Source organism: Larus michahellis, chromosome 28, assembly GCF_964199755.1.
Source record: "Larus michahellis chromosome 28, bLarMic1.1, whole genome shotgun sequence".
Taxonomy (NCBI): domain Eukaryota; kingdom Metazoa; phylum Chordata; class Aves; order Charadriiformes; family Laridae; genus Larus; species Larus michahellis.
Window position 1 is genome coordinate 1273442 of NC_133923.1, and position 25534 is coordinate 1298975.

The 25534-nt window shown below is 70.3% G+C and overlaps 2 protein-coding genes across 4 annotated transcripts in view; both read right to left on the bottom strand.

Moving 5' to 3' along the window:
- The window catches only part of LRRC4B (leucine rich repeat containing 4B), a 10253-nt gene extending 8932 nt beyond the window's left edge, over positions 1 to 1321 (bottom strand). Inside the window, 1 exon segment of the mRNA XM_074567534.1 lies at positions 800 to 1321. The gene's annotated coding sequence lies outside the window, so the exon portion shown is untranslated.
- A 1745-nt stretch (positions 1322 to 3066) lies between these two features.
- On the bottom strand, positions 3067 to 25261 carry SYT3 (synaptotagmin 3). 3 transcript variants are annotated; one of them, XM_074567478.1, is made up of 10 exons: positions 25072 to 25261; positions 23299 to 23424; positions 20428 to 20587; positions 17271 to 17661; positions 14526 to 15042; positions 11915 to 12035; positions 10085 to 10256; positions 7592 to 7721; positions 5645 to 5730; positions 3067 to 3785 (listed from the first exon to the last, which is right to left on the bottom strand). In XM_074567478.1, the coding sequence occupies exons 3-9, from the start codon at positions 20579 to 20581 to the stop codon at positions 5650 to 5652; spliced, it is 1566 nt and encodes a 521-aa protein (XP_074423579.1). In that variant the 5' UTR covers positions 20582 to 20587; positions 23299 to 23424; positions 25072 to 25261; the 3' UTR covers positions 3067 to 3785; positions 5645 to 5649. The 3 variants fall into 3 exon arrangements, with proteins under 3 accessions (XP_074423579.1, XP_074423577.1, XP_074423578.1); XM_074567476.1 differs by having other exon boundaries at positions 25063 to 25261; XM_074567477.1 differs by lacking the exon at positions 25072 to 25261 and having other exon boundaries at positions 23299 to 23538.
- Between the last annotated feature and the right edge of the window lie 273 nt (positions 25262 to 25534).

Genomic DNA, 25534 nt, shown 5'->3' on the forward strand with positions numbered 1-25534 from the left:
GGGGGTGAGCTGCACTGGGGGGATGGCGGGGGGGGAACTGGGGTCCGGTACTGGGGGGTGCGGGGGGGGTGGTCTGTACTGGGGGGACTGGTCTATACTGGGGGGGGGGATGCAAGGGGGGACTGGCCTATACCGGGCGGGGGGGGGAGACACCGCGGGGGGGGGGGACTGGCCTACACTGGGGAGATGCAGGGGGCAACTGGGCTGTACTGGGGGGACACAGCGGGGGACCGGTCTCTACTGGGGGGGGACTGGTCCGTGCTGGAGGGGCGATGGGTCTGTACTGGGGCGATGCGGGGGGGGGGCGGATGATCTATACTGGGAGGGATGCAGGGGGGACACTGGTCTATACTGGGAGGGATGAAGGGAGGGACCGGTCTGCACCGACAAGGGGGGGTGACTGGTCTATACTGGGGGGGGGGCCGCAGGGTGGGGACTGGTCTATACTGGGATGCCTGCTCTATACCGGGAGGGATGCGGCGCGCGGTGGGGGGGGGGGACTGGTCCATACTGGGAGGGATGCGTAGGGGAGGCCCGGTCTATACTGGGGGGGGGACGGCTGGTCTGTACTGGGAGGGATGGACGGGTCTATACTGGGGAGGGGGGGGGGGGGGGGCTGATCTCTACTGGGGGGGATGCGGAGGGGAGGAGGGGTCTATACTGGGGCGGGGGGGGGGGGAACTGGTCCGTACTGGTAGGGATGCAGGGGAGGGGACGGGATGCGGGGGCGGGTCTCTACTGGGAGGGCCGGGGGGGTTACTGGTCCGTACTGGGAGGGGTGGGGGGGTCCCGCACTCACCGGGCCGGGCCGCAGCATCGCGCTCCAGCGGCCGCCGGGGCCCCGCGCCCCCGCCCCGTTCGGCTCCGTTCGGCTCCGTTCGGCTCCGTTCGGCTCCGTCCGGCTCCTCTCGGCTCCGCTCGGGTCGGTTCGGGCTCGGTTCGGCTCCGGGTTGGGGTTCGGCTCCGGGTTCGGCTCCGCTCGGCTCCGTTCGGGCCCGGTTCGGCTCCCGGCTCGGTTCGGCTGCGGGTTCGATTCCGGGTTCGGCTTCGTTCGGCTCCGCTCGGCTCCGCTCGGCTCCGTTCGGCTCCGCTCGGCCCCGTTCGGATCCGTCCGCGGCGGCCCCGGGAGCGGCGGCGGCGCTGGATGGGCGGGGGGGGATGGGGGGGGGGCGGGGTCGGGGATGGAGCGGGGGGACACGGGGGGGGACACGCACGGGGGGGGTGGGGGTGACACACCCCCGCCCGGGACCCCGCGCCGCGTCCCCGTGTCCCCGTAGCGCCGTGCTCCCCGTGTCCCTCTGTCCCCACACCCCAGTGCCACCCCAGAGCCCCGCGTCCCCTCCTCCCCCCCCGTCCCCACACCGTGTCCCCCAGCCCCGTGTCCCCGCGTCCCACCCCCCCGCGGGCCCCCGTCCCCTTGCCACCATGTCCCCGTGTCCCCCCCACCCCCGTGTCCCCACGCCCCAGTGCCACCCCAGCGCCCCGTGTCCCCCCATCCCCCGTGTCCCCCTGGCCCTGTGTCCCCACATCGTGTCCCCACGTCCCCATGACGTGTCCCCAAACCCCTGGCCCCACACCGTGCCCCCCCCATCCTCGTATCGTGTCCCCTTGTCCCGTGTCCCCACGTGTGGCCCCATTGTGGCCCCGCACCCCCCCGTCCCCACGTCCCATCCCTGTGTCCCCGTGTCCCCTAACCCTTGTGTCCCCTCATGTCCCCGTGTCCCCACGTCCCCCAACCCTCATGTCCCCGTGTCCCATCCCTGTGTCCCCCTGTCCCTGTGTCCCCATGTCCCCCAATCCCGGTGTCCCATCCCCTCATCCCTGTGTCCCCACGTCCCCCGCCCCTGTGTCCCCCCATCCCCGTGTCCCCCAATCCGTGTCCCCCCATTCCCATGTCCCATCCCAGTGTCCCCGTGTCCCCCCATCCCCGTGTCCCCCAATCCGCGTCCCCCCATTCCCATCCCCGTGTCCCCCAAGCCCAGTGCTCCCCTGTCCTGTCCCAGTGTCCCCATGTCCCCGTGACCCAATGTCCCCCAACCCCCCTGGTCCCCGCATCCCCCAATCCGTGTCCCCCCCATTCCCATGGCCCACCCCAGTGTCCCCATGTCCCCCCATCCCTGTGTCCCCAATCCCAGTGTCCCCATGTCCCGTCCCAGTGTCCCCATGTCCCCATGACCCAATGTCCCCCAACCCCCCTGTCCCCGTGTCCCCCCATCCCGGTGTCCCCGTGTCCCTCCATGCCCATGACCCCCAACCCCCCTGTCCCCGTGTCCCCCAATCCGTGTCCCCCCCATTCCCATGTCCCACCCCAGTGTCCCCATGTCCCCCCAACCCCGTGTCCCCAAGTCCCCCAATCCATGTCCCCCCACCCCCATGTCCCTGTGTCCCATCCCTGTGTCCCCGTGTCCCCCCATCCCCGTGTCCCCCAATCCCAGTGTCCCCCTGTCCCCACGTCCCATCCCAGTGTCCCCGTGCCCCCAACCCGTGTCCCCCCATTCCCCTGTCGCGTCCCAGTGTCCCCTCGTCCCCGTGACCCAATGGCCCCCAACCCCCCTGTCCCCGCGTCCCCCAATCCGTGTCCCCCCCATTCCCATGGCCCACCCCAGTGTCCCCATGTCCCCCCATCCCTGTGTCCCCAATCCCAGTGCTCCCCTGTCCCATCCCAGTGTCCCCATGTCCCGTCCCAGTGTCCCCATGTCCCCGTGACCCAATGTCCCCCAACCCCCCTGTCCCCGTGTCCCCCAATCCGTGTCCCCCCCATTCCCATGGCCCACCCCCATGTCCCCATGTCCCCCCAACCCCGTGTCCCCCAATCCCAGTGCTCCCCTGTCCCATCCCAGTGTCCCCTCGTCCCCGTGACCCCATGGCCCCCAACCCCCCTGTCCCCCTGTCCCATCCCTGTGTCCCCGTGTCCCCCAATCCCAGTGTCCCCCTGTCCCATCCCAGCGTCCCCATGTCCCCATGACCCAATGGCCCCCAACCCCCCCGTCCCCGTGTCCCCCCATCCCGGTGTCCCCCTGTCCCCGTGTCCCCCAACCCCCCCGTCCCCGGGTCCCATCCCGGTGTCCCCCCCCCCGGGCGCAGGGAGGCGCAGGCGGCTCCTGGGGGGGTTTATTGGGGGGTTTATGGCTTCTGGGGCCCCCCCCGGCCCCACACGCAGACACACACGCGGGGACACGGGACACGGCGGGGGCGGGGGGGGGGCCCCGGGGGGGGGACACGACACACACTGGGGTTTTTTAGGGGGGGGGCCGGACACCTGGGTCCACTCTGGGGGGGGGCCCCCGGGGGGGGACACACTGGGGTTTGGGGGGGGGGGCCCCCACCCCAACATAGACACACACAAGGCGGGGGGGGGGGGCACCCGGACGCCTGGGTCCCCTTTTTTTTTGGGGGGGGGACACCCCCATAGAGACACACAAGGCGGGGGGGGGAGGGGGGGGCACACGGACACCTGGGTCCCCTTTGGGGCCCCCCCCCCGTACAAACACATGACACAAAGGGGGGGGGGGCACCCGGCCGCCTGGGTCCCCCCAAGGGCCCCCCCCCCCCGCCAAAACGAACACACTGGGGGGGGGAGGGGGGGCGGGGGTCGTGTGGGTGTGTGTGTCCCCCCCCCGCCCCCACCCCGGACGCCGGGGTTCACAGTGGGGGGGGGCCGGGCCCCCCCTTGTCGTGCAGGTCGGGGGCCCTTGGGGGGGCCCGAGGGGGGGGGGGCCCGGGGGTCCCTATGGCTTCGGTGTCGGGGCCCCCCCGGGCCGAGCCGGCGCCTCCGGCCCCACCGCCTGTGGGAGAGAGGGATCAGCGCCCTCCCAGTATGGCCCAGTGACCTCCCAGTATGGCCCAGTACCCTCCCAGTATGGGAATGTGCCCCCCAGTATGGCCCAGTGCCCTCCCAGTATGGGAATGTGCCCCCCAGTATGGCCCAGTGCCCTCCCAGTATGGCAAAGTGCCCCCCCAGTATGGGAATGTGCCCCCCAGTAAGGCAAAGTGCCCTCCCAGTATGGGAATGTGCTCTCCCAGTATGGCCCAGTGCCCTCCCAGTATGGGAATGTGCCCCCCAGTATGGCAAAGTGCCCTCCCAGTACGGCTCCATGCTCCCCAGTATGGCCCAGTGCCCTCCCAGTATGGGAATGTGCCCCCCAGTAAGGCAAAGTGCCCTCCCAGTATGGGAATGTGCTCTCCCAGTATGGCCCAGTGCCCTCCCAGTATGGGAATGTGCCCCCCAGTATGGCAAAGTGCCCTCCCAGTATGGCCCAGTGACCTCCCAGTATGGCCCGGTACCCTCCCAGTATGGCAATGTGCCCTCCCAGTACGGCCCAGTGCCCTCCCAGTATGGCAAAGTGCCCTCCCAGTATGGGAATGTGCTCTCCCAGTATGGCCCGGTACCCTCCCAGTATGGCCCAGTGCCCTCCCAGTATGGCTCCATGCTCCCCAGTATGGCCCAGTGCCCTCCCAGCATGGCCCAGTGCCCTCCCAGTATGGGAATGTGCTCCCCAGTATGGCAAAGTGCCCTCCCAGTATGGGAGTGTGCCCCCCAGTATGGCAAAGTGCCCTCCCAGTATGGCAATGTGCCCCCCAGTATGGCCCAGTGCCCTCCCAGTATGGCAATGTGCTCCCCCAGTATGGCCCAGTGCCCTCCCAGTATGGCAAAGTGCCCTCCCAGTATGGTGATGTGCCCTCCCAGTATGGCCTGGGTCCCCCCATGCAGCTCCCAGTGCCTCCCAGTCTCCTCCAGTGGCCCCCAGTGCCCCCAGTACAGCTCCCAGTGCCCCCCAGTGCCCCCAGTGCCCCCAGTACAGCTCCCAGTGGCCCCCCAAGCCCTCCTATTGCCCCCCAGTGCCCCACAGTGCCCCCCAGTGCCTCCCAGTGCACCCAGTACAGCTCCCAGTGCCTCCCACACGGCTCCCAGTGCCTCCCAGTGCCCCCCAGTGCCTCCCAGTGTGCCCAGTACAGCTCCCAGTGCCTCCCACACAGCTCCCAGTGCCTCCCAGTGCCCCCCAGTGCCTCCCACACAGCTCCCAGTGCCTCCCAGTGCCCCCCAGTGCCTCCCAGTGTGCCCAGTACAGCTCCCAGTGCCTCCCAGTGCCCCCCAGTGCCTCCCACACAGCTCCCAGTGCCTCCCAGTGCCCCCCAGTGCCTCCCAGTGCGCCCAGTACAGCTCCCAGTGCCTCCCACACAGCTCCCAGTGCCTCCCAGTTCCTCCCAGTGCTCCCAGTACAGCTCCCAGTGCCTCCCACACAGCTCCCAGTGCCTCCCAGTGCGCCCAGTACAGCTCCCAGTGCCTCCCACACAGCTCCCAGTTCCTCCCAATGCCCCCAGTACAGCTCCCAGTGCCTCCCACACAGCTCCCAGTTCCTCCCAGTGCCCCCAGTACAGCTCCCAGTGCCTCCCAGTTCCTCCCAGTGTGCTCAGTACAGCTCCCAGTGCCTCCCACACAGCTCCCAGTTCCTCCCAGTGCCCCCAGTACAGCTCCCAGTGCCTCCCAGTTCCTCCCAGTGTGCTCAGTACAGCTCCCAGTGCCTCCCACACAGCTCCCAGTGCCTCCCAGTGCCCCCCAGTGCCTCCCAGTGCCCCCAGAACAGCTCCCAGTGCCTCCCACACAGCTCCCAGTGCCTCCCAGTGCTCCCAGTTCTGGCCTTACTGGGCTCAGTCAGGGCCGACGGGCTCCACCACGATGCTGGGTTTGTCCCGCGACGAGCCCTTGGGGGCCAGAGCCAGAGACTTCTCCTGCGCGGGGACAGTGGGGACAGTGTGGGGACAGTGGGGGGACAGTGTGGGGACAGTGTGGGGACAGTGGGGACAGTGGGGGGACAGTGTGGGGACAGTGGGGACAGTGGGGACAGTGTGGGGACAGTGTGGGGACAGTGTGGGGACAGTGGGGACAGTGGGGACAGTGTGGGGACAGTGTGGGGACAGTGTGGGGACAGTGGGGACAGTGGGGACAGTGTGGGGACAGTGTGGGGACAGTGTGGGGACAGTGGGGGGACAGTGGGGACAGTGTGGGGACAGTGGGGACAGTGGGGACAGTGTGGGGACAGTGTGGGGACAGTGGGGGGACAGTGGGGACAGTGTGGGGACAGTGTGGGGACAGTGGGGGGACAGTGGGGACAGTGTGGGGACAGTGGGGACAGTGTGGGGACAGTGTGGGGACAGCGGGGACAGTGGGGACAGTGTGGGGACAGTGTGGGGACAGTGTGGGGGCAGTGGGGACAGTGGGGACAGTGGGGACAGTGTGGGGACAGTGGGGGGACAGTGGGGACAGTGGGGACAGTGGGGGGACAGTGTGGGGACAGTGGGGGGACAGTGGGGACAGTGTGGGGACAGTGTGGGGACAGCGGGGACAGTGGGGACAGTGGGGACAGTGTGGGGACAGTGTGGGGACAGTGTGGGGACAGTGGGGACAGTGGGGACAGTGTGGGGACAGTGTGGGGACAGTGGGGACAGTGTAGGGACAGTGGGGACAGTGTGGGGACAGTGTGGGGACAGTGTGGGGACAGTGTGGGGACAGTGTAGGGACAGTGGGGACAGTGTGGGGACAGTGGGGACAGTGGGGACAGTGTAGGGACAGTGGGGACAGTGTGGGGACAGTGGGGACAGTGTAGGGACAGTGTGGGGACAGTGTGGGGACAGTGGGGACAGTGGGGACAGTGTGGGGACACGGGGACACCCCCCGTGTGACACGATGGCCCAAAGGTGCTGCAGGTGCCTGGGGGGGCTGGGGGCACCCATGGGTGCTGGGGGGCTCTGGAGGTGCTGGGGGGGTCGCTGGGGGTCTGTGGGGGATCTGGGGGTGCTCTATGGGTGCTGGGGGGGGTCTGGGGTGCTGGGGGCACCCATGGGTGCTGGGGGGTCTGGGGGTGCTGGGGGGGTGCTGGGGGTGTCTCTGTGGGTGCTGGGGGGGTCTGGGAGTGCTGGGGGCACCCATGGGTGCTGGGGGGTCTGGGGGTGCTGGGGGGGGTCTGGGGGTGCTGGGGGCACCCATGGGTGCTGGGGGGTCTGGGGGTGCTCTGGGGGTGCTGGGGGGGGGTCTGGGGGGGCTGGGGGCACCCATGGGTGCTGGGGGGGGTCTCACCTCCACCAGGGTGTGCCAGTGCTCGATGGGCTTGCGGGGGTTGGCTGGGGGGGGTGCTGGGGGCACCCATGGGTGCTGGGGGGGGTCTGGGGGGGCTGGGGGCACCCATGGGTGCTGGGGGGTCTGGGGGTGCTCTGGGGGTGCTGGGGGGGGTCTGGGGGGTCTGGGGGCACCCATGGGTGCTCGGGGGTCTGGGGGTGCTCTGGGGTTGCTGGGGGGGGTCTGGGGTGCTGGGGGCCACCCATGGGTGCTGGGGGGTCTGTGGGTGCTGGGGGGGGTCTGGGGGGGCTGGGGGCACCCATGGGTGCTGGGGGGTCTGGGGGTGCTCTGGGGGTGCTGGGGGGGGTCTGGGGGGGCTGGGGGCACCCATGGGTGCTGGGGGGTCTGGGGGTGCTGGGGGGGATCTGGGGGTGCTGGGGGCACCCATGGGTGCTGGGGGGTCTGGGAGTGCTCTGGGGGTGCTGGGGGGGGTCTGGGGGGGCTGGGGGCACCCATGGGTGCTGGGGGGGGTCTCACCTCCACCAGGGTGTGCCAGTGCTCGATGGGCTTGCGGGGGTTGGCCAGCATCTGGGCCCAGTGGTCCCGGCCGGGGCCCTCGGCGTCGCTGCCCACCCGGCACAACCCGATCACCTCGTTGTGCCCGATGCTGCGGGGACACGGCACCGTCACCCGGGGCCACCACCGGGACACGGCACCGTCACCCGGGGCCACCACGGGGACACGGCACCGTCACCCGGGGCCACCACCGGGACACGGCACCGTCACCCGGGGCCACCACCAGGACACGGGGACGCGGCACCGTCACGGGACACGGCACCGTCACCCGGGGCCACCACCGGGACACAGGGACACGGCACCCGGCACCCGGGGCCACCACGGGGACATGGGGACACGGCACCCGTCACCCAGGGCCACCACGGGGACACGGCACCGTCACCCGGGGCCACCACCGGGACACAGGGACACGGCACCCGGCACCCGGGGCCACCACGGGGACATGGGGACACGGCACCCGTCACCCAGGGCCACCACGGGGACACGGCACCCGTCACCCGGGGCCACCACGGGGCACGCAGCACCCAGGGACATGGGGACACGGGGCACCCATCACCTGGGGACATGGGGACACGGGGACATGGAGCACCCATTACCCAGGGACACGGGGCACCCATCACATGGGGACATGGGGACACGGGGCACCCATCAGCCGGGGACACAGGGACACTGCACCCATCACCCAGGGACATGGGGACATGGGTCACCCATCACTTGGGAACACGGGGACACAGGGACACGGGGACACAGGGCACCCATTGACTGGGGACAAGGGGACATGGGGACAGGGGGCACCCATCACTTGGGGACATGGGGACACCACACCCATCACCCAGGGACATGGGGACACGGGGCACCCATTGACTGGGGACATGGGGACATGGGGACAGGGGGCACCCATCACTTGGGGACACGGGGACACGGGGCACCCATTGACTGGGGACACGGGGACACGGGGACACGGGGACACGGGGCGCCCACGGCACCCATGGGACACAGGGACCCAATGGTCCCCCCCCAATGGTCCCCAATGGCCCCCAATGGCCCCCAATGGCCCCCAATGGCCCCCAGGGGACCCAGGCGTCCGGGCCCCCCGGCTCAGCCCCCACCAGCGCCACCGCACGCTCTCGTGCAACACCCCTCGCACGAGAGCTCTCCCCACCCAGCCCCACGCCCCGGGCCAGCCCCACAGCGTCCCCCCCAGCCCCACGGCGAGCGGACCCAGGCGCCCCCCAACTGACCAGTCGTAGTCGACGACGGCCATGGTGAGAGTGACGCGGTGCACGCTCTCGTGCAACACCCCTCGCACGAGGGCTTGAGAGCTCTCCCCTCCCAGCCCCACACCCTGGGCCAGCCCCATAGCGTCTCCCCTGCCCCACGGAGGGTCAACCCAGGCATCCAGGACCCCCAACTCACCTGTTGTAGTTGACAACGGCGATGGTGAGAGTGACGCGGTGCACGCTCTCGTGCAACACCCCTCGCACGAGAGCTCTCCCCACCCGGCCCCACACCCCGGGCCAGCCCCATAGCATCTCCCCTGCCCCACGGAGGGTCAACCCAGGCATCCAGGACCCACAACTGACCAGTCGTAGTGGACAACAGTGGTGGTGAGAGTGACGCGGTGCACGCTCTCGTGCAACACCCCTCGCACGAGGGTTTGAGAGCTCTCCCCTCCCAGCCCCACAACCCGGGCCAGCCCCATAGCGTCCCCCCTGCCCCATGGAGGGTCAACCCAGGTGTCCAGGACCCCCAACTCACCTGTTGCAGTTGATGATGGCGATGGTGAGAGTGACGCGGTGCACGCTCTTGTGCAACACCCCTTGCACGAGGGCTTGAGAGCTCTCCCCTCCCAGCCCCACACCCCGGGCCAGCCCCACAGCGTCCTCCCAGCCCCACGGCGAGCGGACCCAGGCGCCCCCCAACTGACCAGTCGTAGTCGACGACGGCCATGGTGAGAGTGACGCGGTGCACGCTCCCGTGCAACACCCCTCGCACGAGGGCTTGAGAGCTCTCCCCTCCCAGCCCCACACCCTGGGCCAGCCCCATAACCCGGGCCAGCCCCATAGCGTCCCCCCTGCCCCACGGAGGGTCAACCCAGGCATCCAGGACCCACAACTCACCTGTTGTAGTCGACGACGACGATGGTGAGTGACGTGGTGCACGCTCTCGTGCAACACCCCTCGCACGAGAGCTCTCCCCACCCGGCCCCACACCCCGGGCCAGCCCCATAGCATCTCCCCTGCCCCACGGAGGGTCAACCCAGGCATCCAGGACCCACAACTGACCAGCCGTAGTGGACAACAGTGGTGGTGAGAGTGACGCGGTGCACGCTCTTGTGCAACACCCCTTGCACGAGGGCTTGAGAGCTCTTCCCTCCCAGCCCCACACCCCGGGCCAGCCCCACAGCGTCCTCCCAGCCCCACGGCGAGCGGACCCAGGCGCCCCCCAACTGACCAGTCGTAGTCGACGACGGCGATGGTGAGGCTGACGTGGTGCACGCTCTCGTGCGGCACGTCGAACACGAGGGCCTCGTTGTAGCTGGGGTTGAGCGTGTTCTTCTTGATGGACGTCTTGCGCTTCTTCAGCCGCCGGCCCTCCGCCATCAGCGAGGCCTTCACGTAGGGGTCTGCGGGGGGCACGGCCCCATAGCGCCCCACGGCTGACCCACGGCAACCCACGGCTGACCCACAGCAACCCACTCACACCCCACGGGGACCCCTGGCCGCCTCGCCGGGGGGCCACGGCCGCCACACCGAGCCCCACGGCGCCCCATGGCACTCTGCAGAGCCCCACAGCCACCCCACAGCGCCCCACGGCCAACCCACAGTGCCCCATGGCCACCCCACGGGGCCCCACGGCCACCCCACAGGGCCCCACAGAGCTCCGTGGCACCCCACAGCATCCTGCAGAGCCCCAGGGCCACCCCACAGCAGAACCAAAGCGCCCCATGGCTGACCCACAGCACCCCACGGCTGACCCACAGCGACCCACTCACACCCCACAGCGCCCCACGGCTGACCCACAGCAACCCACTCACACCCCACGGGGACCCCTGGCTGCCTCGCCGGGGGGCCATGGCTGCCACACCGAGCCCCACGGCGCCCCATGGCACTCTGCAGAGCCCCACAGCCGCCCCACAGCGCCCCACAGACCCCTGGCAATGCCCCATGTCCCCCCAGTGTCCCCCCACCCCCCACCCATCTCCTCCAGCCCGTGTCCCCCGTGTCCCCCATGTCCCCCCCGTCCCCTGATGTCCCTCGTGTCCCCCCCGTCCCCATGTCCCCCCCATGTCCCCCATGTCCTCTGATGTCCCCATGTCCCCTGATGTCCCCTGTCCCCCCAAGTAGCCGGTGAGGTCCATGGCGCAGAGGTTGGAGGCCCAGATGACGGTGACACCCCATGTCCCCCCATGTCCCCATGTCCCCTGATGTCCCCCCCAATCCCCTGATGTCCCCCCATGTCCCCATGTCCCCCCATGTCCCCTGATGTCCCCATGTCTCCCTGATGTCCCCCCGTGTCCCCTGATGTCCCCTGTCCCCCTGAGTAGCCGGTGAGGTCCATGGCGCGCAGGTTGGAGGCCCGGATGACGGTGACACCCCCTGTGCCCCCATGTCCCCTGATGTCCCCCCCCATCCCCTGATGTCCCCGTGTCCCCTGATGTCCCCTGTCCCACCCGAGTAGCCGGTGAGGTCCATGGCGCGCAGGTTGGAGGCCCGGATGACAGTGACACCCCCTGTCCCCCCATGTCCCCCACGTCCCCCCGTCCCCCCATGTCCCCATGTCCCCTGATGTCCCCATGTCCCCGTGATGTCCCCCTGTGTCCCCTGATGTCCCCTGTCCCCCCAAGTAGCCGGTGAGGTCCATGGCGCGCAGGTTGGGGGCCTGGATGATGGTGACACCCCCTGTCCCCCCATGTCCCCATGTCCCCTGATGTCCCCGTGTCCCCTGATGTCCCCTGTCCCACCCGAGTAGCCGGTGAGGTCCATGGCGCGCAGGTTGGAGGCCCGGATGACGGTGACACCCCCTGTGCCCCCATGTCCCCTGATGTCCCCCCCCATCCCCTGATGTCCCCGTGTCCCCTGATGTCCCCTGTCCCCCCAAGTAGCCAGTGAGGTCCATGGCGCGCAGGTTGAAGGCCTGGATGACGGTGACATCCCCTGTGCCCCCACGTCCCCATGTCCCCCATGTCCCCCACGTCCCCCCCTGCCCCCCATGTCCCCATGTCCCCTGATGTTCCCCCCCATCCCCTGATGTCCCCGTGTCCCCTGATGTCCCCTGTCCCACCCGAGTAGCCGGTGAGGTCCATGGCGCGCAGGTTGGAGGCCCGGATGACGGTGACCGTCAGGCGCCCGGCCGTGGGCAGGTAGCAGAGGGAGAAGTTCACCTCCCCCAGGTCGGCCTTCTCCTGGGGACAGGGGTCGGGGTCAGGGGTCGGGGTCAGGGGTCTGGGGGCGCTGTCCCCCGTCCCCACTGTCCCCCGTCCCCCCCCGTCCCCGTCCCCTCACCCCGCCGCCCTCCACGGTGTCCCCTCCCCGTCCCCCTTGTCCCCATCCCTGTCCCCTCACCCCGCCGCCCTCCACGGTGTCCCCTCAGATGGGTCCCTCGTCCCCACTGTCCCCCATCCCCACTGTCCCCTGTCCCCAATCCCCTGTCACCGCTGTCCCCTGTCCCCATCCCTGTCCCCAGTCCCCTGTCCCCACTGTCCCCTGTCCTCACTGTCCCCCATCCCCTGTCCCCACTGTCCCCAGTCCCCTGTCACCGCTGTCCCCTGTCCCCACTGTTCCCCATCCCCACTGTCCCCTGTCCTCACTGTCCCCAGTCCCCTGTCACCACTGTCCCCTGTCCCCCCCCGTCCCCTCACCCCGCTGCCCTCCACGGTGTCCCCTCAGATGGGTCCCTCGTCCCCACTGTCCCCCATCCCCACTGTCCCCTGTCCCCAGTCCCCTGTCCCCGCTGTCCCCTGTCCCCACTGTCCCCAGTCCCCTGTCACCACTGTCCCTTGTCCCCCATCCCCGCCGTCCCCTGTCCCCATCCCTGTCCCCAGTCCCCTGTCACCGCTGTCCCCTGTCCCCGCTGTCCCCTGTCCTCACTGTCCCCCATCCCCTGTCACCACTGTCCCCTGTCCCCCATCCCCACTGTCCCCTGTCCCCTGTCCCCACTGTCCCCAGTCCCCTGTCACCGCTGTCCCCCATCCCCACTGTCCCCTGTCCTCACTGTCCCCAGTCCTGTCCCCACTGTCCCCCATCCCCACTGTCCCTTGTCCCCACTGTCCCCAGTCCCCTGTCCCCACTGTCCCCCATCCCCCGTCCCCACTGTCCCCCACCTCTGCTGTCCCCTGTCCCCGTCCCCTCACCCCGCTGCCCTCCAGGACGTCCCCCCAGATGGGGACCTTGTCCCCCTGTCCCCTGTCCCCACTGCCCTCCGTTCCCGCTGTCCCCGGTGCCCCGTCCTCGCTGTCCCCTGTCCCATCCCCTCCATCCCCCGTCCCCGCTGTCCCCCACCTTCACCGTCCCCCCTCCCGGCTGTCCCCTGCTCTCCTTGTCCCTTGTCTCCCGCGTCCCCACCGTCCCCTCGTCCCGCTGCCCTCCACGATGTCCCTCCAGATGGGGACCTCGTCCTTCCCTGTCCCCACCATGTCCCCACTGTCCCCTCACCCCGCTGCCCTCCGGGATGTCCCTCCAGATGGGGACCTCGTCCTCCCCTGTCCCCCCCGTTCCCGTCCCCGTCCCCTCACCCCACTGCCCCCCACAACGTCCCTCCAGATGGGGACCTTGTTCCCACCATCCCTCCTGTCCCCTCGTCTCTGTCCCCGTCCCCTCATCCCGCTGCCCTCCAGGATGTCCCTCCAGATGGGGACCTCATCCTCCCCCATCCCCCGTGTCCCCACTGTCCCCTCACCCCGCTGCCCTCCGGGATGTCCCTCCAGATGGGGACCTCATCCTCCCCCATCCCCCACGTCCCCGCTGTCCCCTCACCCCGCTGCCCTCCAGGATGTCCCTCCAGATGGGTCCCTCGTCCCCGCGCTTGGTGGCCTCCAGCAGGTTCTCCAGCACACCCTGCCCTCCACGGTGTCCCACGTGTCCCCCTGTCCCCATCCCTGTCGTCCTTTCACCCCGCTGCCCTCCAGGATGTCCCCCGAGATGGGGACCTCATCCCCCGTTCCCCGCCATGTCCCCACTGTCCCCTCACCCCGCTGCCCCCCACAACGTCCCTCCACATGGGGACCTTGTTCCCACCATCCCTCCTGTCCCCTCATCCCTGTCCCCGTCCCCTCGTCCCGCTGCCCTCCACGATGTCCCTCCAGATGGGGACCTCGTCCTTCCCCGTCCCCACCATGTCCCCGCTGTCCCCTCACCCCGCTGCCCTCCGGGATGTCCCTCCAGATGGGTCCCTCGTCCCCGCGCTTGGTGGCCTCCAGCAGGTTCTCCAGCACACCCTGCCCTCCACGGTGTCCCCCGTGTCCCCCTGTCCCCAATCCCTGTCCCCATCCCTGTCGTCCCCTCATCCCGCTGCCCTCCAGGATGTCCCTCCAGATGGGGACCTTGTCCCCACGCTTGGTGGCCTCCAGCAGGTTCTCCAGCACCCCCTGCCCTCCATGGTGTCCCCCATGTCCCCCTGTCCCCATCCCTGTCCCCATCCCTGTCGTCCCCTCACCCCGCTGCCCTCCACAATGTTCCTCCAGATGCGTCCCTCATCCCCCGTTCCCCACCATGTCCCCACTGTCCCCTCACCCCGCTGCCCCCCACAATGTCCCTCCACATGGGGACCTTGTTCCCACCATCCCTCCTGTCCCCTCATCCCTGTCCCCGTCCCCTCGTCCCGCTGCCCTCCACGATGTCCCTCCAGATGGGGACCTCCTCCTCCCCCATCCCCCACGTCCCCGCTGTCCCCTCACCCCGCTGCCCTCCAGGATGTCCCTCCAGATGGGTCCCTCGTCCCCGCGCTCGGTGGCCTCCAGCAGGTTGTCCAGCACCACCTGCCCGATGAGGTCGTGGCGGGAGAAGCGGTCGAAGTCGTAGACGCTGAAGTGGAGGCGCCGCAGGGGCAGCTCGGCCAAGGGCACCCCGAAGCTGAAGGTCTCGTCGAAGACAGGGTTGAGGGTCTTGCGATGGACCTTGGTCTGGAACTTCTTCTTGCGGTCGGGCAGGAGGTAGATCTTGACGTAGGGGTCGGAGAAGCCGTTGGCGTCCTTGGCGGGCAGGTCGAGGGCCCGGAGGACGCGCACCACCAGCTGTTGGCTGCCGTAGGCGTAACGCAGCGCCACGCTCAGGCGGCCGCAAGGGGAACCCCCCCGGCCGGCCCCCCCGCCGTCCCCGTCCCCCTGGGGACAGTAGAGCTCGGGCTGGATCTGGCCCAGGTTGGTGGGGTTTTGGTCCGGCTTCTCCTCGGGGAGGAGGGAGGGGAGAGGGGCGCTGGGGGGGGGAAGGGGAGGGGAGAGGGGGGAGAGAAAACGGGGTTGGGGGGGCACCCAAGGACAAGCCTGTGCGCCCCCAACCCCCCCCCCCCAACCCCCACCGGAGAGTGCGGGGACATGGGGGGGGACACTGGAGAACCTCCATGGATGGGGACATGGAGACACCAGGGAACCTCCACATCCATGGGGACATGGGGGGGGCAATGGAGAACCTCCATGGATGGGGACATGGGGACACCGGGGACCCCCCATCCATGGGGACATGGGGGGGACACTGGAGAACCTCCATGGATGGGGACACTGGGGACACCGGGGACCCCCCATCCATGGGGACATGGGGGGGGCAATGGAGAACCTCCATGGATGGGGACATGGGGACACCAGAGAACCCCCATCCATGAGGACATGGGGGGGGCAATGGAGAACCTCCATGGATGGGGACATGGGGACACCGCGGAACCCCCCATCCATGGGGACATGGGGGGGGGCAATGGAGAACCTCCATGGATGGGGACATGGGGACACCAGGGACCCCCCATCCATGGGGACATGGGGGGGGCAATGGAGAACCTCCATGGATGGGGACATGGGGACACCAGGGACCCCCCATCCATGGGGACATGGGGGGGGCAATGGAGAACCTCCATGGATGGGGACACCGGGGAACCCCCATCCATGGGGACATGATGGGTGACACTTGAGAACCTCCATGGATGGGGACATGGGGACACCAGGGACACCCATCCATGGGGACATGGCGGGGGGCAATGGAGAACCTCCATGGATGGGGACATGGGGACACCGGGGAACCCCCCATCCATGGGGACATGGAGGGGGCAATGGAGAACCTCCATGGATGGGGACATGGGGACACCGGGGACCCCCCATCCATGGGGACATGGGGGGGGCAATGGAGAACCTCCATGGATGGGGACATGAGGACACCGGGGAACCCCCCATCCATGGGGACATGATGGGTGACACTTGAGAACCTCCATGGATGGGGACATGGGGACACCAGGGAACCCCCATCCATGGGGACATGGGGGGAGCAATGGAGAACCTCCATGGATGGGGACATGGGGACACCGGGGAACCCCCATCCATGGGGACATGGGGGGGACACCGGGGAACCCCCATCCATGGGGACATGGGGACACCAGGGAACCCCCTCCCCCATGCACATGGGACATCGGGGGGTGTCATTTATGTCATGTCCCGCCCCCCCCCAGCACATGGGGACACGCGCTGGGCAGCATCCCTGTCCCCCCCGTCCCTGTCCCCACCCAGACACCCCCCCGGCCCCATGTCCCCCCTGTCCCCGTGTCCCCCCTGTCCCCGTGTGCCCCCTTGTCCCCTCCTTGTCCCCATGTCCCCCCCCTTGTCCCCATGCCCCCCGTCCCTGTGTCCCCCCTTGTCCCCATGTCACCTCCCTGTCCCCATGTCTCCCCCATCCCCATGTGCCCCCTTGTCCCCCCCATCCCCATGTCACCCCCCCATGTCCCCCCTGTCCCCATGTCACCCCCCTGTCCCCATCCCCCCTTGTACCCATCGCCCCCTGTCCCCATGTCCCCCCCCTTGTCCCCATGTCCCCCCCGTCCCCATGTCCCCCCCGTGCCCATGTCACCCCCCCGTCTCCATGTCACCCCCCTGTCCCCATGTCACCCCCCCGTCCCCATGTCCCCCCCTGTCCCCATGTCACCCCCCCTGTCCCCATGTCTCCCCCCCGTCACCATCCCCCCGTCCCCATGTCACCCCCTTGTCCCTATGTCCCCCCGTGTCCCCATGTCACCCCCCGTCCCCATCTCCCCCCCTTGTCCCCTCCCCCATGCTCCCTTTGTCCCCCCTTGTCCCTCCCATCCCCCATGTCCCCCCTGTCCCCATGTCCCCCCCCATCCCCATCCCCCCTTGTCCCCATCGCCCCCTGTCCCCCCCTTGTCCCCATGTCCCCCCCATCCCCATGTCACCCCCCCGTCCCCATCCCCCCCTTGTCCCCATGCCCCCCCATCCCCATGTCACCCCCCCCATGCTCCCCTTGTCCCCATGTCCCCGCTGTCCCCATGTCTCCCCCCGTCACATCCCCCCCGTCCCCATGCTCCCCTTGTCCCCGTGTCCCCCGTTGTCCCCCCCCCATCCCCATGTCCCCCCTGTCCCCATGCCCCCCCCCATCCCCCTATCACCCCCCCGTGCCCCCCCCTTCGTCCCCAACGTCCCCGATGTCCCTACCTGCTGGCCAGCCCGACCACGTGCTGCTGGGAGGGGACACTGGGCAGCGTCCCCCCCCCCCGTCCCATCCCCCCCCAGCTCAGGGAGACCCTGGGGGGCCACCTGGGGGGGGCCCTGAGGCGGGGGGGGTCCCAGCGCCCTCGTCCCCCCCTCGGGACAGGGCCCCATGTCCAGGTAGCAGCGTTCGGGGGGAGGTTCGGGACCTGGCTCGGGCAGGGGTCCCCGAAAGGGCCCCCCCCGCTTTGGAGGGGCTCTTTGCGGGGGGGGGCCCCCGGCCCCCCCTTATGGCGCCAGGGCACCCAGCAGAGCTTCCAGGAGACGAAGAGGGACACCCCCAGCAGGACGATGCCGCAGAAGGTGACGATGACAGACAGCAGGCTGACCGACACCTCTGGGGGGGGGACAGGGGACACAGGGGGTGGCACCTCGGGGGGGACCCAAAATGTCGGGGGGGGCCCCCAAAACCCACCCGAGGGGCCCCCAAAACCCTCCCAGGGTCACCGTCACCCCCCTGGGGTCCCACCACCTTCTCGGGGTCTCTGTCACCCCCCCCGTGGGTCCCCAAAACCCGCCCAAGGGACCCCAAAATCCCACTTGTGCCCCCAAAACTCTCCTGGGCGTCCCCAAAACCCACCCGAGGGGCCCCCAAAACCCTCCCGGGGTCACCGTCACCCTGCTGGGCTCCCACCACCTTCTCAGGGTCTCTGTCACCCCCCCCGTGGGTCCCCAAAACCCCCCCAGGGCTCCCCAAAATCCCCCTCCTGCCCCCAAAACTCTCCTGGGGGTCCCCAAAACCCACCCAGGGTCCCCAAAACTCTCCTGGGCATCACCAAAACCCACCCGAGGGGCCCCCCAAACCCTCCCGGGGTCACCGTCACCCCCCTGGCGTCCCACCACCTTCTTGGGGTCTCTGTCACCCCCCCTGTGGGTCCCCAAAACCCCCCCAGGGGTCCCCAAAATCCCCCTCCTGCCCCCAAAACTCTCCTGGGCGTCCCCAAAACCCACCCGAGGGTCCAGGAACCCTCTTGGGGGCCCCAACATGCTCTTGGGGTCCCACCACCCTCTTGGGGTCCCCAGAACCCTCCTGGGGGTCCCCAAAACCCACCCAGGGTCCCCAAAACCCTCCTGGGGTCCTTGTCACCCCCCTGGTGCCCCCCAAAACTCTCCTGGGGGCCCCAAAACCCACCCAGGGTCCCCAAAACCCTCCTGGGGGTCCCCAAAACCCCACCCAAGGGACCCACCACAGCCCTGGGGTCCCCCCATGCTCTTGGGGTCCCCCCACCCTCCTGATCCCGTCTCTCCCCCCCCCCCGGCCAGGCCCAGCCCCCTCCTCCCGCCCCCCGAAACCAGGGAGGGGGGGTCCCATCCCTGGGGGGGGTCTCCATCCCATCCCTGGGGGGGTCTCCTCCCTTTGGGGGTGTCCCAACCCCTGGGGGGGGCTCCATCCCATCCCTGGGGGGGTTCCTGTTCCTTGGGGGGGTTCCTGTTCCTTGGGGGGGGGGGACCCCGTCATTGGGGTGTCCCATCCCTTGGGGGGGGTCCCCGTTCCTTGGGGGGGGTCCCCGTTCCTTGGGGGGGGTCCCAACCCTGGAGGTCCCATCCCTTCTGGGGTTGTCCCATCCCCTGGGGGGGCTCCATCCCATCCCATCCCTGGGGGGGGCTCCATTCCATCCCTTTGCGGGGGGTCCCATCTCTTTGGGGGGGGTCCCATCTCTTTGGGGGGGGCCCATCCCATGGGCATCTCATCCCTTGGGGGGGGTCCCATCCCTTTGGGGGAGTGTGTTCTGTCTCCAGGGCATCCCATCCCTTTGGGGGGGTCCTGTCCCTTGGCGGGGGGGGGGTCCCATCCCATTGGGTTCCCATCCCTGGGGGGGTCCTATCCCATGGGGGGGGTCCCGTCCCTGGGCGCGGGGGGGGTCCCATCCCTGGGGGGGGTCCCATCCCTTTGGGGGGGTCCCATCCCTTGGCGGGGGGGGGTCCCATCCCATTGGGTTCCGATCCCCGGGGGGGCTCTCATCCCTGGGGGGGTCCCATCCTGTTGAGGTCCCATCCCTTTGGGGGGGTCCCGTCCCTTGGGGGGGGGTGTTCTGTCCGCAGGGCATCCCATCCCTTTGGGGGGGGTTCGTCCCTTGGCGGGGGGGGGGTCCCATCCCATTGGGTTCCCATTCCTGGGGGGGGTCCCATCCCTGGGGGAGGGTCCCAGCCCTTTGGGGAGGTCCCGTCCCTTGGGGGGCGGGGGGGTGTTCTGTCCCCAGGGCGTCCCATCCCTTTGGGGAGGGGTTCGATCCCTTTGGGGGGGTCCCATCCCTTGGTGGGGGGGGTCCCATCCCATTGGGTTCCCATCCCTGGGGGGGGGTCCTATCCCATGGGGGGGGGTCCCATCCCTTTGGGGGGGTCCCGTCCCTTGTAGGCTGGAGGGGGGGGGAGGGTGTTCGATCCCTTTGGGGGAGGGGTCCGTCCCTTTGGGGGGGTCCGATCCCTTTGGGGGGGTTCCGTCCCTTGTAGGCTGGGGAGGGGGGAGGGTGTTCGATCCCTTTGGGGGGGGTCCGTCCCTTTGGGGGTGTCCCGTCCATTTGGGGGGGGGTGTCCGATCCCTTTGGGGGGGGTTCGTCCCTTTGGGGGTGTCCCGTCCCTTTGGGGGGATCCGATCCCTTTGGGGGGGTCCCGTCCCTTGTAGGCTGGAGGGGGGGGGAGGGTGTTCGATCCCTTTGGGGGAGGGGTCCGTCCCTTTGGGGGGGTCCGATCCCTTTGGGGGGGTTCCGTCCCTTGTAGGCTGGGGAGGGGGGAGGGTGTTCGATCCCTTTGGGGGGGTTCGTCCCTTTGGGGGGGGGTCCGATCCCTTTGGGGGAGTTCGTCCCTTTGGGGGTGTCCCGTCCCTTTGGGGGGGGGGGGGGGGGTCCGATCCCTTTGGGGGGGTCCCGTCCCTTTGGGGGGGGGGGTCCGATCCCTTTGGGGGGGTCCCGTCCCTTGGCGGGGGGGGTCCCATCCCATTGGGTTCCCATGCCTGGGGGGGGGGGGTCCCATCCTTGGGGGTGCCCCCATCCCCACAGGGGGGGGTGTGTGTGTGGGGGTGTGTGTGTGTGTGTCCCCCACCCCGGTGGTTGCCCCCCCCCCACCCCCTGCTTGCCCCCCCCCGCCCCCCCCCCGGGGCACTGACCGGCGTCGTTGGGCCGGGGGTGGCCGCGGTGGCGCAGGAGGTCGGTGAACTCCAGGCACTTGTCGTGGGGGGGCCGCGCGCGGGGGGCGAAGCAGAGCTCCTGCACCAGGCGCAGGGCGCTGCGGCACACGTCCTCCTCGTAGTCCCCCGACATGGCCGCCTGCGCACACCCGCCTCGCACCACGGCCTCGCACCGCGGCCTCGCGCCGCCCCCCACGCGCACGACCCCCCCCCAACCCCCCCTCCCCCCACCTGCCCCCCCGCGCCGCCGCCGCCCGGCGCACAACCCTCGCACGACGGCCACGCACCCCCGCGCACAACCCTCGCACGACGGCCCTTGCACCCCGTGCGCAACCCTCGCACAACGGCCCTTGCACCCAATGCGCAACCCTCGCACGACGGCCACGCACCCCGTGCGCAAGTCTCGCACGATGGCCATGCACCCCCACGACAACCCTCGCACGATGGCCCTTGCACCCCGTGTGCAACCCTCGCACGACGGCCCTTGCACCCAATGCGCAACTCTCGCACAACGGCCACGCACCCCGTGCGCAAGTCTCGCACGACGGCCATGCACCCCCACGCACAACCCTCGCACGACGGCCACGCACCCCCACGCACAACCCTCGCACGACGGCCCTTGCACCCAATGCGCAAGTCTTGCACGACGGCCACGCACCCCGTGCGCAACCCTCGCACGACGGCCCTTGCACCCAATGCGCAACTCTCGCACGACGGCCACGCACCCCGTGCGCAAGTCTCGCACGACGGCCATGCACCCCCACGACAACCCTCGCACAACGGCCATGCACCCTGTGCACAAGCCTTGCACAACAGCCTCCCGCCCCGTGCACAACCCTTGCACGATGGCCATGCGCCCTTGCACGACAGTTGTGCATGACCCCCATGCACCCCTACACCCCATGCACAAGCCTTGCACGATGGCCACGGACCCCCACACCCCGCGCACAACCCTTGCACGACGGCCATGCCCCCCCCCCCACCTTGTGCACAACCCTTGCACGACGGCCACGCACCCCCCCTCCCTGTGCACAAGCCTTGCACGATGGCTGTGTGTGACCCCCCTGCACCCCCCCACCCCATGCACCACCCTCGCACCACAGCCGTGCACAACCGCCCTGCAGCCCCACACGCCATGCACAACCCTTGCACGACGGCCGCGCATCCCCGCACCCTTGCACACCACCCTCGCACGACGGCCGGGGGCCCCGTGCACCCCCGCACATCACCCTCGCACGACGGCCACACACTCTCGCGCCCTGTGCACGACCCTCGCACGACGGCCACGCACCCCCGCACCCCGTGCACCACCCTTGCACGACGGCCACGCACACAACCCCCCCCCCACGCCTCGCACGCACACCTTGCACGACGGCCACGCACCCCCCGCACGACCCTCGCACCACGACCCCCCCCGTGCACCGCCCTTGCACGACGGACGCACCCCCCACGCGCTACTCTCGCACGACGGCCACACGCCCCCTCGGCCCGTGCACCGCCCTCGCACGACGGCCACGCCCACCACGCCCTGCACACCCCTCGCACGCGCTCCGCGCCCCACAGCCGTGCAGCCTCGCGCCACGGCTTTGCACGACGGCCCCGCATCACGCGCACCACCCTTGCACGACGGCCACGCACCCCTGCACCCCGTGCACCGCCCTTGCACGACGGCCACGCCGCCCCCGCGCTCGGCACACCCCTGGCGCTCACGCCTTGCACGACGGCCGGGCACCCCCCGCCCCCCCCGCACGCCCTCCTTGCACGACGGCCCCGCGCCCCCCTCACCCCGTGCACCCCCCTCGCACGAGGGCCACGTGCCCTGCGCGTACCATGCGCCCCTCGCACGCCCCACACGCGCGCCTTGCACGCCTGGCACGGCTCGCACGCCTCACGCCCCTCGCACGGCTTGCACGGCTGGCAACGCACGCTACATTTTGGCTCGCACGGCTCACGTGGCTCGCACGCACGCCCGGCACGCACGCCTGGCACGGCTGGCACGGCTCGCACGGCTGGCACGTGCCCTCGCACGCTTTGCACGCTTGGCGGGTTCTACTGCATGTGCTCGTGCTCAGGCGGGTGCACGGGGCCGCGATGGGGGGGGGGGATCGTGCACGCGCTCGTGCTCACGAGCGCGTGCCCCTGCGCTCACGCATGCGGGCGGGGCCATGAGTGCGCACGTGATTGTGCTCACGAGCGTGCACAGGGGCCGTGGCTGTGCACACGCGTGTGCTCACGCTCAAACCCAACCCTGCACGTCCCCGCGCTCACCATCGTCCCCCCCCCGGCCCCGTGCGACACGCGTGCGCGCCTCCCTGTCCTCGTGCGACACGCGTGCCCCGTCCTCGTGCCGCGTGTGTGCACACCCCGGCCTTGTGCAAGCCCTCGTGCGACAGGGGTGCGTGGGCAACGTGCATGCACGCCCCCGGCCTCGTGCCGCGTAGGTGCACGCCCCGGCCTTGTGCAAGCCCTCGTGCGACGTGTGCGCACGTCCCCTCCTGCGACAAGCGTGCGCAACCCCCCCCCCCGGCCTCGTGCAAGCCCTCGTGCGACACGCGCCCGCGCGCCCCTCGCCCTCGTGTGACGCACGCGCCCGCCCCCTCTCCCCGTGCAACACGCGGGGGGCACGCGTGTGACACCCCCCCCCGTCCTCGTGCAAGCCCTCGTGCGACACGCGCACGCACGCCCCTCATCCTCGTGCGACGCACGCGCGCGGCCCCCCCTCCTCCTCCCGCAACACACCCGGACACGCGTGTGACGCCCCCCCCCCCCCCCCAATCCTCGTGCGAGCCCTCGTGCGGCATCCACCCGCCCCCCCCCCGCCCCTCGTGCGACAGGCGTGCGAGGCGTCACCTGGGTCAGCGGTGGCCGGGGGGGGCCAGGCGTGCGCGGGGGGGGCGGGGCCGGGCCATGCGACGCCGGGGGGGGGGGGGTGGGAGGGGGGTGTCACGGAGGGGGGGGCCCTCGTGCGACGGCGACCTGGGGGACGAGATGGGGTTGGGGGGCCCGGACGCCTGGGTTCTCCCCCCAGCCCCATAAGTGGCCCCCCCCGCCGAGACCCACAACTGCCCCACCCAGCCCCACAACCACCCCCCAAGACCCAACTGCCCCCCCCGAGACCCACAACTGCCCCCTGAGACCCACAACTGCCCCCACCAGCCCCACAACTGCCCCCTCCAAGACCCACAACTGTCCCCCGAGACCCACAACTGTCCCCCCCAGCCCCACAACCACCCCCCAAGACCCAACTGCCCCCCCCCAGACCCACAACTGCCCCCCCTGTGACCCACAACTGCCCCCCCAAGACACACAACTGCCCCCACCAGCCCCACAACCACCCGCCAAGACCCAACTGCCCACCCTAGACCCACAACTGTCCGCCCCGTGACCCACACCTGCCCCCCGAGACCCACAACTGTCCCCCCCCCAACCCCACAACTGCCCCCTCCAAGACCCAGAACTGCCCCCCGAGACCCACAACTGACCCCCCCGGCCCCACAACTGCCCCCCAAGGCTGACAATTACCCCCAGATCTATCCCCCCCCCCCGCCAAGGAGAGAGCAGCCCCCCAGATCCGCCCCACTGAAGGGGGAACCCCCCAAACCTGCCCCCCCAAGACCTTTCCCCCCCCCCAATTTGCCCCATAGACCTGCCCCCCCCAAGTCCTGCCTCCCCCCAGACCTGCCCCACAACCTGCCCCTCGTTCCTACCCCCCCCAATTCACGCCCTCCCAAACAAGGCCCCCCCCCCAAAGCCTGACCCCTAAGACCTGCCCCCCCCAGACCCACCCCCCCCAATTCCTGCCCCACAACCTGCCCCCCCCAAACCTCTCCCCAAATTCCTGCCCCCCAACCAGCCCCCCCAGACCTTCCCCTCACTCCTACACCCCCCAACCTGCCCCACAGACATGCCCCCCCACAAAACACGCCCCCCCCCCCCCCCCCAATTCCTGCCCCCCCCACAACTTGCCCCCCACAGACATGGCCCCCCCCCAAAACCTCCCCAAATTCCTGCACCCCCCAACCCGCCCCACAGACCTGCCCCCCCAAACACCACGCCCCCCCCCAAGTCGCCCCCCCACCTGCGCTCCCCCCCCCCAGACCTGCCCCCCACAACCTGCCCCCCCAAACAAGGCCCCCCAGATTCCTGCCCCCCCCAGACCTGCCCCCCACAACCTGCCCCCCCCAGACCTGCCCCCCCAAACCAGCCCCACAAACAAGGCCCCCCCCCACCTGCCCTCCCCCCCCCCAAACCTGCCCCCACAACCTGCCCCCCCAGACCTGCCCCCCCCGAACAAGGCCCCCCAGATTCCTGTCCCCCAAACAAGGCCCCCCCCACACCTGCCCCCCCCAGACCTGCCCCCCACAACCTGCCCCCCCCAGACCTGTCCCCAAACAAGGCCCCCCCCCCCAACCAGCCCCCCGCACCTTCCCCTCACTCCTGCCCCCCCCCAACAACTTGCCCCCCCCAAACAAGGCCCACCCCGACCTGCCCCCCCCCCAAACTCCCCCCCCCTCGCCCCCCCCACCCCAGACCTGCCCCCCCCAACCTCCCCCCCCCCCCATCTCCCCCCCCCGCGCCCGGACGCCTGGGTTCCCCGGCCGGGCCCGCGCTCACCTGCCGTACCGAGGCCGAGGGCAGCCGAACCGGGCCGAGAGGAGCCGAGCGGAGCCGAACCCTCCCGAACCGGGCCGAACCCGCCCGAACCGGCCCGAGCGGAGACGAGCGGAGACGAGCGGAGACGAACCGGCGCCGAACCGGCCCCGAGCGGAGCCGAACCTGCCCGAGCGAAGCCGAGCGCGGCCGAACCGGCCCGAACCCGCCCGAGCGGAGCCGAACCCGCCCGAACGGTGCCGGCAGGTGCCGAGAGGCTGCGGTGCCACCCGCCGGCCGCCAGGGGGCGCGCTGGGGACACGCGGGGGGGGGGGAACACACCTATGGGGGGTCGTAGGAGGGGTCTATGGGGGGGGCGGTCCACAGGGGGCGGTGCGCCCTATAGAGGGGTCCCTACGGGGTGGGGAGAGCTATAGGGGGTCCCTAGGGGGGGTCCCTAGGGGAGGTCACCTATGGAGGGGTCTCTATGGGGGGG